We start from the raw sequence: 17,767 nt of genomic DNA, 5'->3' as shown, positions 1-17,767 counted from the left end.
AAAAAACGAGAAACTTCAACTAGAGTAAGAAAATAAAAAAAGGAAAGAAAAGAAAGTGGGATACGTCGTAAAGTTGCATTTGAAAGAAAATTGTTGCTAAGGGTTCATGCTCCGATATAAAATGACTTGGATTAAGATATTGCTAGGAGTTTATAGTTTTTCGTACACACAGAGTGCTAAAATATTGATTGTCGCATTGTATGTGACACTAGTGCAATCAAAAGTGCTGTAAAAGCTATATTCTTGAGCGATAATAAAAATATTTACTCGCATGTAGGTATGGGATCGAAAACATCGATGAGATGGTCAAACAATGGGGAAAACACTTGGTCACCCCTGCCCATCCAATTTGATTATAAACCTCAAATTTCTGGGTCTTGTGCCAGTCTGAAATTAATAAATGTATGAAAATTTATAGCTTCATATTTACAATGGTGTGTCTCACAATATAAGAGACATTTGCCACGCTGCTAAAGCTTACCCGAGACTATATAGATTTCATTGGACTTAAATACACAGTTATAAATGGAATGAAAGAAATTGAATTTCTTTCTCTTATTGCTCAATATAATTTATAAAAAAGAATATTAAAAATAACATTCAATTAAAGATATAATTTAAATAGCAAGTAAAGGTAAACAAAAATTGATGGATCAGTCAAACTAATCCTCACAATTAAGTTATAAGTAAATTAAATAAACCAAAATTAGCAAAAAGAAATCTTTAAGAATTTTTTTCTTAAATATTTGCCCAATACATTTAGTCAAAAAATTATATCAGTGTATCCACCTCATGGTCAATTTGCAAATTTTACGACACACCAACAGAAGCTGGCAGTACTCCCAATCTTATGAAACAAACATATTAAATTGAAGCCGTTTGGTTGACTTCAGAAGCAGCCATGAAGTACATTGGATAGTTTCAATAACACACTCTTCAGGGGTTGCAAGAAGATGCCTGGAATATTTGAGACGTATGTACTTGACGACAGGAACACATGTTACTGTCACACATAGCAGAAGGATATCTCCGCATGTACAATATATATCGAGATTCCGATAATACTGGACATGCTGTGTAGACTATAAAAGTGCGTACAATGGCCCCTATTCTGCACGTGGGAGATGAATCAATGAGTTGGATCACATTCATCAGAAATGAGGTAAATAGCACTTCATTATTTATTATCATGCCGTATAGCTTTATGATGTCTGGATGACAACAGTAAAACACAGAACCAGAAAGCAATTAACCATGCCATAGGGAAGTGTGATATGCATACTTAATGTCCTTTCGGCAATTTCTTCCTCTTTGCTAAACACATAATGGCAAAAATTTCCAATCGTAAACTTTTGCGATCAAATCAAAATTCTGAATTACCCAGAGCAAAAAATCTCTCTCACTCTCTTCCTTGTTGAAATTGGCGAAAGGTGGTAAATTTTAATTAAACTTTGTCTTATGACAAACAATTTTATTATTACAAAGTGTTGAAATTTTCATTATGATTCAGCATGCGACATGTAATTTCTATTAAACCATTAACTCAAACAGCAATTACCATATTTTAATGTATGTTTATGCGAATTGGGATACATTTTATAGTGGTTTGTCATCAGCATATATACTAGACAGGGTTGTATGTTATATTGGAAGCAACCCTTCTTGATGTAACACTCACTCTATAATTGTAATTGCTCGAATATCTAAATGGTTCTCCTTGTTTTATATGTTTCATCCATTATATACGCATATGTATGTATTATTAGATATGTTCAGTTCACAGTTTAGTTTTCGGTCACGTAAAATCAAAGAAAGAAATACAAAGGATTTATAAAACAACATAAATAATTCTCATAATTCTAACATTAAAGTTCTATCGACCCTTAAAAAATTCTGTGTAGCAGAAAATAAAAACAATTTTATTCAAGAAATACAAATAGAATTTGTATAAGAATGTAGCAATGGTACAAAAATATTTCGGATTTGAATATATTTGAAGGTTCTTTGTATGCAAGTATCCCAATCAGAGAATTTTATTTCACATTTTATCACTTGTCAAAAATTTCTCAATATCGCGAAGAACCCATTTTTTCAGCTCACCCCTCATGCAGGAAAATTTTGCTGTATTTGGGAGTGTCGAGTAATGGCACTTGGAATAGAAAATGTTTCCCTTCTGTTCCACACACATATACAAACTTTAATAGAGAACAATAAAAACTTCAATCCATTTATTTGCTTGAAATGCATTTTATAGTCCTAAATACCATTTGCTATGAAGAAAGCTAATCAAAACTCACCCTTTTGCCGCGTCTTTCACTGAAGTAGCTCCCAATATCGTAAAAGTAAATGATTTATACGTCACTTTGACTCTCCTTAACGTATTTGAATTTTTTTATATCCTCAAACTCACCACACCTATTCAATATTTTTCTTTTATTGCTATATGATTTGTATAAGAAGTATTTCTATTCTTGAGCGAAAGCAGAGTGTATGCAATTTTGTTCCACATTTTTATTGATACGATGATAAATAAAATCAAACCACGGGTTCCCACAGGAGTGAAACGCTGAATACTCCTCTACAAAATTTTCTAATCAGATGAAATTCGTTTTGAAATAAAACACCCAATGACTCACTGAGGGACTCTCATGAATCTCAACAATCTTGCCGGAATGAAGACATTGTTGCATTGAAGGATTCAATAACCTTTCATCCACTTAATGGCCATTCTTTTAATAACTTTAGTCGTAACTCTAGCACGCATTGTGGTAAAATTATTACAGTATATGCCATCACCAGGGGCTCGATATCACACCCTGAAAAGATGCCAAATATGTATCTCTCTATATTGAGATATCAAACTCGGTTGTTTTTATAGATCATAAAAATTTGTCGCTGCAGTTGTTATTTGCAATTTTGTTGACATATTTCGATAATCCCATAATTTCACACGAGTATTTTTCATTACCTAAGGAAATGAATCATAAGCAACAATAAATTCATAGGAAAATATTCATCCAATTTATCTTTTTTTTTTCTTTCTTTTGAAAGAAAAATGCAAATTTTAATTAAAATGAATGAGTTTGAGAGTACATACTTTTAATTATATATTCTTTCCTCAATTTCCGACATTAATTAAAATAACTTGGAATTAGCAAGAGATAAGACTCAAAATTTAAATTTTCTCCATAAATCTTTCCGTAATAAAAACATCACGACACTGTAGATTAAGCACGATATCTCGTTGAATTAGATTTTAATGGAGAGACAATTTATAAATCATTCTCTCCTTTTGGACATACTAAAACTCAATGGATTTTCATCCCCAGAATATATTATTAAACTTCATTCTCCAAAAACACTTTGTGAATGAAGACAGCTCAATGGAGCTTTTGGCAGAATTTCCAATATTTGAGGAATTACCATGAGCATCCACTGTCTCGCCACACATTCCCCAAGCACAACATATTGAGATTCCAAATTAAATCGTTTGGCATTCAAATTCAAATGAACAGTCACATAAATTGCAAACGAAGATGCTGGGGGATGCTGGAGCACACTTTATAGCAATAATTTCTAGCTTGCTATTTATGAATAGAATGTAAACAATATGTTGCCTATACATACAGTGGCAGTGAAATTCAATATAGTCAAAATCCATTAGTCCTTTAAAACGAGAAATTGACTGGATGGGAATTAGTGAACCCACATTTCAATTTATCACATGGTGAAGTCAACTCGACAAATCCATTGTTGCAAATTATAATGTTAACAATGGTTCACTTTCTTGCACTTCGGTGAAAACCACAATTCCCGTGATGGAGGTTTGTCAAAAGCTTGGTAACTTAATTAATGTGAAACATGATTGAACTAATACTTAATCAATGCCCAATAGAATTTCCTCGGTTTTCCTCTTCGATGCTCAACTCCCTGAACGGATGAAAAACAAGATGTTGATATTGCCACACAACATCCCTTTTTCATCTTCTTTATAAATGACTGATACCACCCCAAATAACACTAAAATACAACAGCGAATGGGAAAAAGAAATCCACGAAGGAACAATGACAAAAAACCCTCGAAAATATTCAATGCGACATTTTTGTCATCTCGAGAGTTTTTTCGTGAGACACCCTCTTGTTTGGCGTGTGTAAGATGATTGTGTGAAGAAGTTCTCAGTAAGGAGAAGTGTCTGATGGTGTATCGGATTAGGGCTGGAATTAATTTGTACACCCCCAAGAAGATGCTTCTATAAACACTTACAAAAAAGTTAAGAACCTCACTGGATTCTTTAGTCGCAATCTCTGACTCTCATTACATCCTTCACCAGATACAAAAAGGAACCTCAAAATGATGATGAAACATGACACCAAATAATGTGACAGAAAGATATAATATCGAGCAGTAGAAATTTAAAATTATTTAGGAAATCAGATAATTCGGTTGATTTTTTTTGTTACGGTTTTATATTTTTTTTTACAATTCAGGACCCTAATTAAATATCCAATATTTTATCCTTTCAGTATTTCAATACCTACCTTTTCTGATGCACTTAAGAGAATATTAAAACCATAAAAATGTACCTCCGTCTTAAAAAAAAATCAGAAATCACTTGAAATCAGAATCCAGTATAACAAAATGAATTTATGATTTTCCTCGCAATTTACAAATAATGCTGTCAAAGGGAAAATTCTGCATCTCAAGAATTTTCATAAATCAATGAAAATTCGCGACGTTGTTACCTTCAAAAGGGAATTATATTTGCCCTATTGGAAGCACAAAATGCGGATGTATTGAAAGAATTTGTAATTCGAAATGAAGAAAAGGGAGGGTGATCTCATTGTCAAAGACGCGATGAGATAAGATAAAGCAAGGAAAAAAAAAGCTGCGTGCAGAGAAAAGAACAGCGACATCATTTATTTTGCATGAATAAAATGTAATTTGGTATTAACAATTAATCACTCACAGAGGGAAGCGTAATTCCACTTTTTTTTCTCTCTGTATTCCTGCCTCATGTTGGAATATGATAATATGGCAAGGGTGCGGTTTGGGGAATGTTTTGTTTGACAAATGTATTATGCTGCGAGTCTCCTTTTCGATTGCACTTCATAATAACAAGAAATGAATTAATTCCATTTTCCTATTTTACCGCGATGTCTATCTTTTATTTGTCTTTTCCAACATACATAACTATCTCGACATTTCACCATTTCACGTGGTGCACGGGGATGGCAAATAGAGGTGGTGGCCTACAAAAAAAATTCACATCGTCTGGACTCTCATTTGTCCTCACAGCAACAATACGCTCGGCGTCTCAATGGGAAATTCTCATTAAAATGCCATATTCGTGCCTTGCGCTCCCATGTGGTTCAACACTTCGGAAAAGCCCTCGCGCTGTCACTGGTTTTTAATCACGTAATTTATCTTTGCCAAACAAATTCCATTCACCCAAAAATGTTCGTCAACAGCTTTCCTTGAATTCATCTCAAGAGATTCACAGCACCGAGAAATTCATCCCCGACGCTTCATGTTAATTTCTCTGTCTACAGGAGATTTTCTCTTTGGGTATGGAAGCCCAGATAGTGATGTAGCCTTTGATTTCGAGAAAAGACATTGCGCCTGAAAGAGTCTGAAAAAAAAATGAGAGCCCCTCTTTTGTGGTGCCAAAGTATCATTGAGAGGTGTATCGCGTCTCCATTTCTTGCCATACATTTTTTGTTGGTACACTACCCTGCTCTATCTCTGAGTGGGTCGGTCAATAAATTCCTAACTTTCACAATTTCAAACTTATTTATATTTTTTTTATTAAAAATATTTTACTGGATATAACTCTGAAGAGCATACTACTATGGAGGCAAGATAAGACAAGAAAATAATTCTTGAGGATAGACCATCTTATTTTGTAGTCTCCGAGACGTTCCCATTTTTTTTTGACGGTTGTGTTTTTTAGTATTTCTATCTACAATGTCGCTTTATTAATATAACTAAATGCGTTAAATAATTTCATGGATTTTTAATCGCCGACCCGACTAAAAAATATACTTACATATCAGAATTTATGAAACAACTGACATAATACTCCTCATAAATACGTACATGTAGATGGTATTGAAGCAAAAAGTCATTCCATTCATTCAGTTTTGGCAAAAATGCTTCAACTCCCTCATCCTATCGCCTTTATTCTCTCATTTTTTCTCCTCCATCTTTTTCCCTCGACTCATTGAAATGCGCCATAGAAGAAGCTGAGTTCCGCAAAATTGACGATGATGCTCAACAATAAGAGGTTGGATGAAAATGTCTTGAGTTTGGGTGGAAATCTCACCACCTTCGCATGAATATTCGCAGTTTGGGCCATGAGGGTATAATTTTCAATTCAGTCAACCTGAAAGTCTTGTGTATTTCGAGAGACACACAAAAACAATGAGGGATATCCCAATCCATGTGGAAAACCTCCACATCACTCTCCTTCGAAAATAAACGACTGCGAAATGCATCGATTTGTAGCTCGAAAGAAACAACACTCTTCAAATGAATATTTTAATCCGGAACATAAACACGGTATTGGGAGGATGCGACATGGAAAGCGTTTTATTTTATTAATGACATCACTGTTTATTGTTTTAGAGAACTCTGCATTATTGTTGACTAATATTATGTGCACGGGGTAATGGGAGAAGAGCGATGAATGGCAAAATTATTCGGGAATTAATTTTATCATTTTATACACTCACCATTTGGTTTATTTTAGAGATCTGCAAATTAGTCTATTTACGCAGCTAATTGACCACAATTGTCATACTTCACTTCATCCACTTTGATGATAAAGTGGTTAATATTTGAGAAAAAAAAACCTTTGTGGAATTAAATAAATCCACTCAGCATTAGATTTGCGAATTATGCTAATTAAATTATATTACGTTACAGTACCTACCTAAACATTGCCAATAAATATCTACAATTCAATCAATTTTATTTGGGTATATTTTATTTTTAAAAATTTTTAAATCAAACTTAAATCGTAATTTAAATTTTTTGCAAACATGAAATCATCCCAAGTACATACATAAAAAAAGTGAATAAAAATCGACGAATATTTAACAACTCTATCACACAAAAATTTAAAGTACATGCATACAAAGAATGATTTGGTGTTCCCCGTCGTCACAGAAAACAAATTGTTTATCTCTTACTTTCGCAATAAAAGAAAAATCTCGGAATTTTCTGTGTACGGAATAACTCGGTATAAAAATTCTATAAATTGAGAATTGATGAAAAATTCCTCGGGAAATTTTACTTTAACAGAGGAATATTATTTAGAAATGTTCGCTATACTTTGACTATTGAGGAAACAAATCAAATTGTGTTTTTGAAACGAAATATTTATGGGAACTATTTGAATAAAACGATGTGGATGAGTCTCATATATTAAATCTCATAAAAGCAATTCATGAAATAAAATTTATTTTGCAGGGAAAGCAATTCAATTTGATCGTTTAATGTGGTTCTGGTCATTTTATAGGTCCAACAAGCGCCAAAATTTCTTCTCAGCTTCCCCATCCAGAACCATATTATGAGATTGATGTGTTGGTTCTCTCTCTCTCTTTATGTGAAAGAATTACGCATAATACACTAAAGTGCATTAAAAGGTGGATAAAAGAAGGGGCATATATGCCAAGATAAAGCCTCTATATCCTTAAAATATTGCGATAGAAGAGATATGGAATTATTTTTGAGGAAATTATTCACCGCATATATTCTCGACTTTGTTTCTTCTAAAGTTATATCTGTAATAAAATATTATGCACTTTTATTTTTTTCGATACTGGTTTTTTATTATTTGAAATACGCACACACTCTTCCCTTTGGTATGGTGGATTTGAGTCCTTCAATGGGGGAACTTTTAATACTCTTTGCCTCGCAAAATGTTTTTCTTTTTTTTCATGTGCCAAGATAAAATTAATGCTTTATGAAAATACCATATTGGTTTATCCTTCCATAAATCCCATACATAATACTCTGAGTATATGTCTTTTGAGAAATTGAACAATCCTTCTGTGTCACCAATTTCTTCCAAAAGGTGATTGAACCACATCGCATCAATTTTCACCAACAAGGTAATGGGAAAATTTTAAACTACCCATTCTCTAATAAAAAAAACTATACCAAAAATGTGCGGAAGTAATTCACCATCGATATTTTGCGCCAACGCTTTTATGGCTCAGAAAATACATACAATGCGATAAAAAACATTAACCATGGGCGGAGAGATAAAATGAAGCCATGCGAGATAGACCAAAATTTTATACCCACATAACCTGTAGACAAAATACTGACTCTCTGTACTAAATTGTTTATGATTATTGCAGAAAAAAACTCACAAAATTATCATATTGATTCATCATCTTTTTTTTCTGACGTGCAGGTTATAGCTGAATTCGCGGGATGTACTCCTTCACAAGAACTTCCCTCACTAAGTCTTGAATTCGAGATGGAAGACACCTAATTTTAAATTTAATAAATTAGATTTTATAAAAATATTCGATTAGGATTAGTCATATAGCTAACATACTTGAAAATAACTCGACTTATTGGCCAAACTGTTGGGATGGTAATGGAAATTTTATTCTCCAACATTGCATCAACAGCAATGTCAGCAGCATCATCGGGAATAAGTGGTGGAAACCGTTGAAAAAGACTGCAAAAGTTTATATCAAATGTATCAAAATTTACCCTTTCATTGCTAATGTAAAGAAAGATCTACCTTGTCTTCTGCATCTTTTCCATCAAATCCTTGCGAGTTGAAATGAAGTAGGGATAAATGGTCGTTGTAAAAATTTCTCCACCATTTCCATTCAAACGGATCTCTTCCCTGAGAGCCTCCATGAAGCCTCGAACACCGAATTTGCTAGCAGAATATGCAACAGCCCTTCCAGCAGCATCAAGACCAGAGAGCGAAGAGATAGCCAAAATATGCCCCTTTCGGCGCCTTATCATGCTCTCGAGAAATACTCGCACCGTCTATGAAGAAAATATAGACCCAACATAAGAAATTAAGCACCCTCGTTTAAGTCACACAAATCACGAAAGGATTTAGCTTAATAATCTCATTTTGGCCATATTGAGCTTTCTGTGCTTAAGGGTCAATGAAATACAACGAAATCTGCCATGCGATAAGATAAGTGAATTACATCACAGCACGGCTATCGGAAGCCATTGCGAAAGTGATTTGCAATTTAACGCTCAAGTATTAAGAAAAGAAAAAAAAACTTACCCAAAAGTGTGAAGTGAGATTAACACTGAGGATTTTTTCAATGTCTTTCGGACTGCCCTCCATGAGGGAGATGACTGGCATTACTCCAGCATTATTCACGAGAATGTCCACAGCACCTAAATCATCTTCAACTTCTTGGCTCAGATTTCTGACTTCTTCATAATTGGACACGTCGACTTTGTAGGCTTTTGACTTTATGCCAAAACTCTTAATGTCACCAGCAACACGTTCAGCAGCTGGCAAATCAACATCCACAACGGCAACATTGCATCCCTCTTTGGCCAAACGGATGCAAATTGCCTTGCCAAGACCATTTCCACCACCTGTTACCTTTGGATAACCCCCAAGGAAGAGAAGTCCTTCAGCTTATTTATTCATATGGAAAATTTATGTTTATGCGTTACCAAAGCCAATTGCCCTGCTATTCTCTTCATTTCGGGTGGAGCGAAAATTTCCTTGAGATATTTAGCTAAGATAGGAATGGTGAGAATGAGAAATTTAAGGAGGTCCAGGCAGAATTGAAGGAGACTCTTCATGTTATCCGTAATTGATTTTTTCTTAAAGGGTTTTGCCGCCTCATAAGGAAGCTTTCCAAGGCTCCATATATCTTCCATGTTCAAAAACTTTTCCACAATAAAAAAAAAACTTCGGAAAAACTTTTAAGAATAATTTTCCACACTCGCTTAAACCACAACTGAAACACCTTAACTTTGGTAATATCACCGCTCAACTGGAAGCCCACTGGTGAAACTTGGACTTATTGATTGACTTTCGGGAATTGGAAATGCTTATCAGGCAGCTTTTCATGGGAGATTTCCGATAAGCACCCTTGACCGATGTGCATTTCATACCTCAATTGAGATTCTTGATAAACACCGTAGCTGCTTTTTTGGGCTTCTACATATAAACACAAAAAAAATGAAAATAATAGTTGCCCATAATGCCAACATTTTTGTATTTAGATCGCTATCCGGAAATGCTATCAAGTGACAACAGGTTACACTATCCATTGACTCATAGTGGCAATTTTTGAGAGGGAATTCCTACAAAAATTAACTTTTGTGCTCAACCCTGGCAATGAGACGCGTGAGTTTTTCAGTCAGTGACAATGATTTTGAGACTAGTGACTTTTGTGCTCTGTGTTATAAGAATTATTGGACAAGAAGGTACTTTAAAAAAGTTTTTTTTGTGATAATGTTCTCAATTGATTTTCTTTAAAGATTTTTCAGATACTAACAATATATCAACGCCATCAAATAACAATGAGTCGACGGTCAATGAGGATCCAAATGTTTTGGAGATTATTCTCAACTACAACCTTCGCGAAAAAGTCAGTTTTTTCCTATACAAAAGGTAAAAACTATTGAGTGTTGTGGGTGTTTGTTCTTAAAAAAAAGCATTAAGACTGGCATTATATTTTGTTAATATTTTCTTGGGTTACGCAACGACACGTAGTGGTACAAATTTTCCAATTTGAATAGCACCAACAAAACAAATTTGTTTAAAAACCAAAGAGTTTGAGTTGTACGTACGTACATCATGTGTAATTAAAAATAATTTAAGTTAAAAGATACACTTTTTCAAAAACCAATTATTTAATTTAATATACTAGCTTGGACCATGTGTGAATTTCTAAGCTAATATCCACGGCATTTTACTATTTGTTTGATTTATTCTAATATTTTAAGAACTCCTTTTATATTTAAATTTTGACCCTGATTGACCTTATAAGTCCGAATGCATAAAAGATTTTTTTTAAAGTTTTCAGTTAACTTAAGCATAGATGATAGAAACATTTAATCTCACTGTCACTGAAGCATAAACTTTACATTTTTTTTATTATTAATTCCTACTTTAATTTTATTGTTTACAGAAATCACAGAAACAAGGGCGAATTGTTAAAAATCCCTAAGCAAACTCCTCGTAGCGATAAATTTCTTAAAGAAATTTACTTCGCAGACTTCAATCCGCGTCTCCAGACAAAACTCCTTGTACACGGTTGGCGGTCGAATGAGGAAAGTGACACAGTGCAAAACATTAAGAATAACTATTTATCGAGAAAAAATTTAAATATTATCTCAGTCGACTACAGAGATATAGCCGCTAACAATTTTTATTTCACACCTGTTTTTCAAATACGCGAAGTCGGCAAATACATTGCGGAACTCATTGACTACCTCGTAGTAAGTGCTGGCTAAACCTTACCACAATGAAGTTACTAATTAATTTTTCGTTTTTCTTCCAGACGGTCAAGAAGGCACGTACTGAAGATTTTCATTTAATCGGTCACAGCTTAGGGAGTCACTTAGCTGGGTATGCAGCGGCTTTTGTAAAAACCGGGAAGGTTGGACGAGTGACGGGGTTGGATCCCGCAATTCTTGGTTTCGAATGGTCAAGTCCAGAATGGCGTCTTGATTCAAGCGATGCAACATTTGTAGATGTAATCCATACAGCAGCGGGTAGTTGCGGCTTTCGAGATCCCATTGGCCATGTGGATTTTTACCCGAATGGAGGTATCATTCAACCAGGATGTGGTGATAATATTTTTGAACAGAGTAAGAAACATATAATATTCTTTAATATTATAATGTTCTTTTAGTGATCTCTAAAGCATGCCGAAATACATATTTTCTAAAATAGGATCAGCATATTCCAGATTTAGCAGTATACTAACCGATGTTCAAAATGGAATTGAGAATATTTTCACCTTTCTTGTTGAATCACGGTAATTTTTCTTTTGGAAAAATGATATTTCGTAATATTTTTTTTTTCTTATCCGTTTGTCAGTTGGTCTTTATAGATAGTTCGGGTATATTAGTAGATCCAAGTTCAAAAAAATAGAGAATTGATGTTTTTCAAGTTACCCTTCTCATTTTGGAAAAAAAATGCAAATTAATGTACATACATATATATAAATATATATTTTTCCTATTTACACCTTTAGAATTACAAACAAAAGAAAAAGCCCAAGAGCTTTTTTAACATTAAAAAATACATATGTTCCTCTTGCAGTGGCTTGTAGTCATGGTAGAGCACATCATTTGTTTGCGGAATCAATTCTGAATACTAATTTCTTCAGTTATCCCTCCTCATCGTGGTCTAATTATGTGAAAGGTGACTACAATCTCACAGATATGATAAGGATGGGAGATGCTGCACCACACGAAGCAAGAGGACTCTACTTTTTGCGGACAAATCCTAAGCCACCATTTGCAGTAGGATCATTTGCTGGTACATTTGGATTTTTTTGGGACACTTTTAATTTGTTGAACGGATAACTATGTATTTATTTGCTCTCTTTGTACCTTCGTACAAGCACATCACGTTCCCGAAATATTTTATCACGAATCAATTGCTGCACTTCGGCCGTAAAATTTCTGTGAAAGAGATAATTATTTTTGTGAATAAAATATTACATAATTTATCAAATGAAAAATTACTTTGAGAATTTCGAAAGAAAGTATAAATATGTTGGAACTGCAACATCTTTTTCATTTTTTAACATAGCAGCAACAGCTACTTTTGCTGTCTCTTGGGCAGTAATTGCAGGAAAACGAAGATTTATAGATTTCATAAGATCTTTTCTTGTAGAAACAAAGTAAGGATAAACCGTTGTAAATTTCAAATAATTCCCATGTCCTTCACCGCGTAATTCCTCCTCTAGAGCTGCCATAAGACCAGCAACTCCCCATTTTGTGCCCGTATAAATAGTTGCTCCTGGCATGGGATGAATTGTCGATGCTGATGCAATACAAACGACATGGCCCTTTTTCCTTTCTATCATCCCTTTGAGGAAAGCTCGGCATGTCCAGATGTTTGAGAGAAAATTTGTTTGAACTATCTTTTCGATCTCCGGAGCTGTACCCTCCCGAAGTGAAAGAATTGGCATTAATCCAGCATTGTTAACTAAGATATCCACATTTCCTGACCAAAAAAAAACACTGTTAGAAGTCATTTTGCTGAAATACGAAATGCATTTCATTGTACCCATTTCTGTTTCGATGGTCTTTCTTAGGGATATCACTTGATCGCTGTCACCTACATCTGCCTAAATGATCACATACATTTAGATTTTTTTAAAGCAAAATAAATCAATCACAATACCTCAAAAAACTTTGCCTTAACTCCAAGTGCCAAACAATCTTTCACCGTTTCTTTACCAGCTTCACAATCCACATCCGCAATTGCAAGATTGCATTTTTTCTCTGCTAACTTTAGAGCAATCTCCCTACCAATCCCATTTGCACCACCAGTTATAAGGGCCAATTGACCCGCCACATTCTTTTCACTACTGAGCAGTAAATTTTTCAATAACTTAAGAAAGAGCATTGGAATGCCCACCACTAGCACAATTATAACATCTTTCACCACCCCAAGATAGAACATAATACTTTTGTCCAAAGATCTTGGTTGTGGGATGGGAGCAGCCTCGTAGGGCACTTTTCCACTATCAAAAACGTTTTGCATCTTCCTTAGCTTGGCAGTCAACCCATCTGCCTCTTGATCTGGTTGCAACAGTAATGACTGACAATTTCGGGGAGTCTTGTAATTTATATGCTAATCGATGTGTGAAAAAAACTATACATATTTGCTTTGGATTGTCGCACTCTGTCCTTCAAATATTGTAATATCCACTGCAAATAATGGGATGTTCAATAATCACAAGAGTTTTAACATTAAAGTATGAGTAGGAAAAAAGTTAAATGTACAGAAAATCTATCCGAATAATTACGGGACATTTATACACAAAGATGCTATTTCAAAAACTCTTCAAATTATAAATCAGCATCGCCATAGAGGTAACAATAGTTTCAAAACGTCTGACTGAGAGTTCTTAAAAGAGAGATCTCTTTATGATGAGAATGCGACTTATCCAGGGGCTCACGTGCTAACTTTTTTGTTCCACAGCAGCCATAACAATTTTCACTTAAATTTATTGTCTATTTTTATACTTTTATAGTCAGACTACACATAAAAATTGTTTCAAACAAACAACTTTGTAGAATTTCACGATAGGAGTTTAAGAACGTTCTATGATCTATATAAAGGCTAAAAAGCTCCACAGCTACAACTTATAATAAAATTCTTTTAATTCCCATTTCCCATTCCATGATTTTTATCAACTCTCATGAATATTCTAAAGTGTTTTGAATAAAAGTTAAGTGTTAGTATTAGTTTTGTTCTTGGTTTATGTCGGTCAAAAATGAACTCTGAAGTTCACTAGACCTACCATGGATTTTGGGGGGGGGATAAAAAAAACAAAAAAGATTCAATAAAAAATTATTTCTAATCGTTTGTGTTTTTTTGTACTATTGAAATAATCATATTTAACAAAATATGTTACAAAACGAATAAGTTGTATGGAAGATTCGGGGGAAGAATGAAAATTATGCTTAGTCAGTTGTAAATAAGACTCAATGTTTGAATTAAAGTGCTAAATGGCAATTCTTGAGTAAATTATATATTTCGAAAGTGTGACTTAAAGAAATGAATATTATTTATACATACACTTAAGTCTGAAATGTCCGTATCAGTTTTGTTTAAAAATTATTTTTCTTAAAGCTCATTGTAAAAAAAAAATAATTAAAAAATTTAATTTATTTTTGAAAAATTTATTGGAAGAAAATGCAGATTTTCTTAAATTTTTAATGAACTGTTATATTTCTTTTCATTTTTGGATACAACGACTGCAATTAATTTTTACTCCAAAAACTAAAAAAAAACTTAGGTAAATCTTTTATACTACAAGCCACCTGACTATAATATAATTTTTATTGCTTGCCATACAGTCTAAAAACCAGTCTAAAAAGTTTTTATCATTAATTGCATTAAAACAAAATATATTCGTAATAAAATATCATTTTTTCAGTAAATGAAATACGAACAATTTATCTAATTTCAACACATTTTTGTTTATTCTTGTAATTTTAACCTTGGAAGCCGCACGTGCAAATTTGCTAATCTGCAAACTTTGTAGATAGCTCACTTACAAAAAACATTCAATTATTTTTGCACTTTTATTATGTAATTTGTCCAATTACATTATTTTATTACCCATCACGAGAGATTGGATTTAATACATTGTTGAAGAGAGATGATTTACAGCAGCTAAAATAATTACACCGTGTAAAAGTGCAATAATTAATTCGTATACTCAATTTTATTACCATTAATTTTTTCATATTTACATAAAACCTACAATGTTTTGCTTTGTTTACTTTTTATAGCTCTATAATTCACTTGATAAGCAATCTGCATTTAACCCATCACAATGAATACAGGGAAATACGTCCCTTATTCGAAAATAAATCCACCACATCAGACTAAATCCACCAAATTAAATCAATGAATAGCTTTCCATATTAACAATGATTCGGGTGGACTTGTGGAATTTTCCCATCCATAAATTGAAGAATAACCTTCTTTCTAAGAGATGCTGGAAAAAGTCTGTAATATAATTTTCTCTTATTAACATTGATATTCTAGGCTTAAATATAAAAATATAAATTAAAAACTCACGATGAGAGTGCCATGTATGTCACCAAACCCTTTGGTAAACTAATTAATTCACTTCGATTTTTGATTGCCTGCACTGCGTGGAAAGCCGCATAATTTGGCGATAAGCACATCATTCTATCCGCCATTCTGCAATTTGTCATAACTAATTAATAAATTTAAAATAAAAATAAAAGTTTATAAACTGACTTGAGTTTCACCCACAAATCGGACACCTCTTTTCGTGTGGACATCAGAAGTGGGAAAATTGTGGTGGTTTTTATGAAGTCATGATCATTGTACATGAGTTCTTCGCTGAGGCTCGCCATAAAGCCACGTACCCCGAATTTACTTGCTGAATATGTGACTGATCTACCTCCGGGATAGAGACCATATCCAGAACAAACAGCCACAATGTGGCCACATTTCTGCTTTATCATGTCACCGAGGAAAGTTCTTGTAGTCTAGTTAAGAAATAAACAGCGAAATCAAGTATATTTTTTGACTAATGTGTTAATATTAAATGATGTATGACGTTGAAACGTGAATGTTTTCTTTTTTCGCATATTTTTTTTATGTAAAAGTGTTCGAACATAATTAAAAGTTTTCTAATGAAAAGAATAACCTTCAAACAAATAAAAACATAATAATTACTCTATAACTATTTTCTTTAGTTTTTTTTGTGAATTCGGGAAATTTTTAATGAAACTCTATAAAAATATGTACAATAGAACTTTCTCGTAGACAGGGAATTGTTTAAAAAAAAATACATGATCATTTTTTTCTAATAAAAATTTTAAGATATCGCAATATATTCGTGGGAGATGCAATAACAGTACCGCAGTGTAAAAAGTAAATTGACGAAAATACTTGAAGAATTACCCAAAAGTGCGACAACAAATTTACTTTGACGATCCTCTCAATATCAGTTGGAGTACCTTCACGGAATGACATCAGAGGCAGAATTGCGGCGTTATTGACTAAAATATCCACAACACCCAGGTCTTCGACCACATCATCGTGCAACTTCTCCACCTGTGCACTGTCACTCACGTCCACCTGGTGAGAGAGCGAGAGTTGTGAGAGAAATCAGTAAATGTGGTGGGGATTAGCTGTATTGCACGAGTATCACCTTATAGGCTACTGATTTCACGTCCATGGACCGCAGTTTAGCAGCAGTCTCTTCTGCAGCATCCCCGTCGATGTCCACTACGGCCACGTGGCATCCCTCAGCCGCCAACATTATTCCCAAGGATCGCCCAAAACCATTCCCTGCTCCTGTCACGAGGGCCACTTTCCCAACAAGTGGGTATGAGTTATCTTTGCTTGTGATGCTAAAGAAACCCAAAATATGACTTACAATCGCCACGATGCCATAATAAAAAATTCGGCAGGCACTCAATGTAAAATTAAACATCATCTTAAAATCACTCAATTGTACATAGTCTGATGGATGATATTCTTCTACACCGATTTTCCCAATGTCTTCCATTTCTGCGTACTTTTCTCGCTTATTGCAAACGCACAAAAACTTTCTTATTTGAAACCCAGAGCCCAAACACACATTTCACCAAGAGACCCAACAGGAGAATGATCTCGATGTGTTGTCTGTGCTACTCTGCCAGATAGAAATTTCCAACTGGAAATGTGGAGTTGCGAAAATTCCAATGCAATAGGCAATGGAGATTAAATTATCTTGAGGTGACCGAGGTGACTAATCGTGAAAAGCACTATATGTACCTACATAATATGCCTGGTATAGCAGCAATTTCATTAAATGTATGAAGCAAAAGAAATTATAAAACCAGACACACAAAAAAGATCATAGTTGATCTCAACAGCTTTTCCGTGTATATAAGTATTTTATACCTCTATTATGGATGCTCAGTGCGATTAGACTAAGGTAGATATGTATGAAATAAATTGTGATACTATGAGGTGTTGCAATATATTTGTTTATATAAAACACAGCTTAAAATGCAATAAATAGTGAAGAATGT

The 17,767-nt window shown here is 33.8% G+C and overlaps 5 protein-coding genes across 9 annotated transcripts in view; 1 reads left to right on the top strand and 4 right to left on the bottom strand.

Annotated features, from left to right (window-relative positions):
- Positions 1 to 17,767, bottom strand: part of LOC129797522 (LIM domain-binding protein 2) — a 421,356-nt gene that overhangs the window by 140,906 nt on the left and 262,683 nt on the right. The window lies entirely within an intron of this gene.
- LOC129797676 (endothelial lipase-like) lies at positions 912 to 12,131 on the top strand. 2 transcript variants are annotated; one of them, XM_055840467.1, is made up of 5 exons: positions 10,367 to 10,438; positions 10,493 to 10,625; positions 11,146 to 11,455; positions 11,518 to 11,827; positions 11,913 to 12,131. In XM_055840467.1, the coding sequence occupies exons 1-5, from the start codon at positions 10,381 to 10,383 to the stop codon at positions 11,999 to 12,001; spliced, it is 900 nt and encodes a 299-aa protein (XP_055696442.1). In that variant the 5' UTR covers positions 10,367 to 10,380; the 3' UTR covers positions 12,002 to 12,131. The 2 variants fall into 2 exon arrangements, with proteins under 2 accessions (XP_055696443.1, XP_055696442.1); XM_055840468.1 differs by lacking the exons at positions 10,367 to 10,438; positions 10,493 to 10,625 and adding an exon at positions 912 to 1,162.
- Positions 8,336 to 11,299, bottom strand: LOC129797649 (uncharacterized oxidoreductase YoxD-like). Of its 2 annotated transcripts, XM_055840426.1 has the most exons (6): positions 11,126 to 11,299; positions 9,677 to 10,169; positions 9,273 to 9,602; positions 8,763 to 9,019; positions 8,571 to 8,696; positions 8,336 to 8,500 (listed from the first exon to the last, which is right to left on the bottom strand). In XM_055840426.1, the coding sequence occupies exons 2-6, from the start codon at positions 9,884 to 9,886 to the stop codon at positions 8,425 to 8,427; spliced, it is 999 nt and encodes a 332-aa protein (XP_055696401.1). In that variant the 5' UTR covers positions 9,887 to 10,169; positions 11,126 to 11,299; the 3' UTR covers positions 8,336 to 8,424. The 2 variants fall into 2 exon arrangements, with proteins under 2 accessions (XP_055696401.1, XP_055696400.1); XM_055840425.1 differs by lacking the exon at positions 11,126 to 11,299 and having other exon boundaries at positions 9,677 to 10,752.
- Positions 12,171 to 14,281, bottom strand: LOC129797650 (estradiol 17-beta-dehydrogenase 11-like). Its single transcript, XM_055840427.1, has 4 exons — positions 13,377 to 14,281; positions 13,260 to 13,320; positions 12,713 to 13,196; positions 12,171 to 12,649 (listed from the first exon to the last, which is right to left on the bottom strand). The coding sequence occupies exons 1-4, from the start codon at positions 13,737 to 13,739 to the stop codon at positions 12,559 to 12,561; spliced, it is 999 nt and encodes a 332-aa protein (XP_055696402.1). The 5' UTR covers positions 13,740 to 14,281; the 3' UTR covers positions 12,171 to 12,558.
- Positions 15,276 to 17,658, bottom strand: LOC129797658 (uncharacterized oxidoreductase YoxD-like). Of its 2 annotated transcripts, none has more exons than XM_055840438.1 (5): positions 16,900 to 17,658; positions 16,674 to 16,826; positions 15,978 to 16,231; positions 15,792 to 15,917; positions 15,276 to 15,719 (listed from the first exon to the last, which is right to left on the bottom strand). In XM_055840438.1, exons 1-5 carry the CDS (start codon positions 17,257 to 17,259, stop codon positions 15,635 to 15,637), a joined length of 978 nt encoding a protein of 325 aa, XP_055696413.1. In that variant the 5' UTR covers positions 17,260 to 17,658; the 3' UTR covers positions 15,276 to 15,634. The 2 variants fall into 2 exon arrangements, with proteins under 2 accessions (XP_055696413.1, XP_055696414.1); XM_055840439.1 differs by having other exon boundaries at positions 16,650 to 16,826; positions 16,900 to 17,648.

Source organism: Lutzomyia longipalpis, chromosome 1, assembly GCF_024334085.1.
Source record: "Lutzomyia longipalpis isolate SR_M1_2022 chromosome 1, ASM2433408v1".
NCBI classification, from domain to species: Eukaryota; Metazoa; Arthropoda; class Insecta; order Diptera; family Psychodidae; genus Lutzomyia; species Lutzomyia longipalpis.
The sequence above is the reverse complement of the archived record's forward strand: the minus strand, read 5'-3'. Positions and strand labels throughout refer to the sequence as shown.

What these genes read in the sequence shown, in the direction of transcription:
- LOC129797649 (XM_055840426.1), bottom strand. Translation starts at nt 9,886, where the DNA reads ATGGAAGATATATGGAGCCTTGGAAAGCTTCCTTATGAGGCGGCAAAA. An exon ending in ATCTCACTTCACACTTTTGG is followed by an intron (nt 9,020 to 9,272) that starts GTAAGTTTTTTT and finishes TTTTCTTCATAG; the next exon opens with ACGGTGCGAGTATTTCTCGA. An exon ending in ATAAGTCGAGTTATTTTCAA is followed by an intron (nt 8,501 to 8,570) that starts GTATGTTAGCTA and finishes ATTTAAAATTAG; the next exon opens with GTGTCTTCCATCTCGAATTC.
- LOC129797676 (XM_055840467.1), top strand. Translation starts at nt 10,381, where the DNA reads ATGATTTTGAGACTAGTGACTTTTGTGCTCTGTGTTATAAGAATTATT. An exon ending in AGTTTTTTCCTATACAAAAG is followed by an intron (nt 10,626 to 11,145) that starts GTAAAAACTATT and finishes TATTGTTTACAG; the next exon opens with AAATCACAGAAACAAGGGCG. An exon ending in TGATAATATTTTTGAACAGA is followed by an intron (nt 11,828 to 11,912) that starts GTAAGAAACATA and finishes TTTCTAAAATAG; the next exon opens with GATCAGCATATTCCAGATTT.
- LOC129797650 (XM_055840427.1), bottom strand. Translation starts at nt 13,739, where the DNA reads ATGCAAAACGTTTTTGATAGTGGAAAAGTGCCCTACGAGGCTGCTCCC. An exon ending in TTAAGGCAAAGTTTTTTGAG is followed by an intron (nt 13,321 to 13,376) that starts GTATTGTGATTG and finishes GTGATCATTTAG; the next exon opens with GCAGATGTAGGTGACAGCGA. An exon ending in GACCATCGAAACAGAAATGG is followed by an intron (nt 13,197 to 13,259) that starts GTACAATGAAAT and finishes TTTTTTGGTCAG; the next exon opens with GAAATGTGGATATCTTAGTT.
- LOC129797658 (XM_055840439.1), bottom strand. Translation starts at nt 17,259, where the DNA reads ATGGAAGACATTGGGAAAATCGGTGTAGAAGAATATCATCCATCAGAC. An exon ending in ATTTGTTGTCGCACTTTTGG is followed by an intron (nt 16,232 to 16,649) that starts GTAATTCTTCAA and finishes TTTCTTAACTAG; the next exon opens with ACTACAAGAACTTTCCTCGG. An exon ending in GATTTGTGGGTGAAACTCAA is followed by an intron (nt 15,918 to 15,977) that starts GTCAGTTTATAA and finishes GACAAATTGCAG; the next exon opens with AATGGCGGATAGAATGATGT.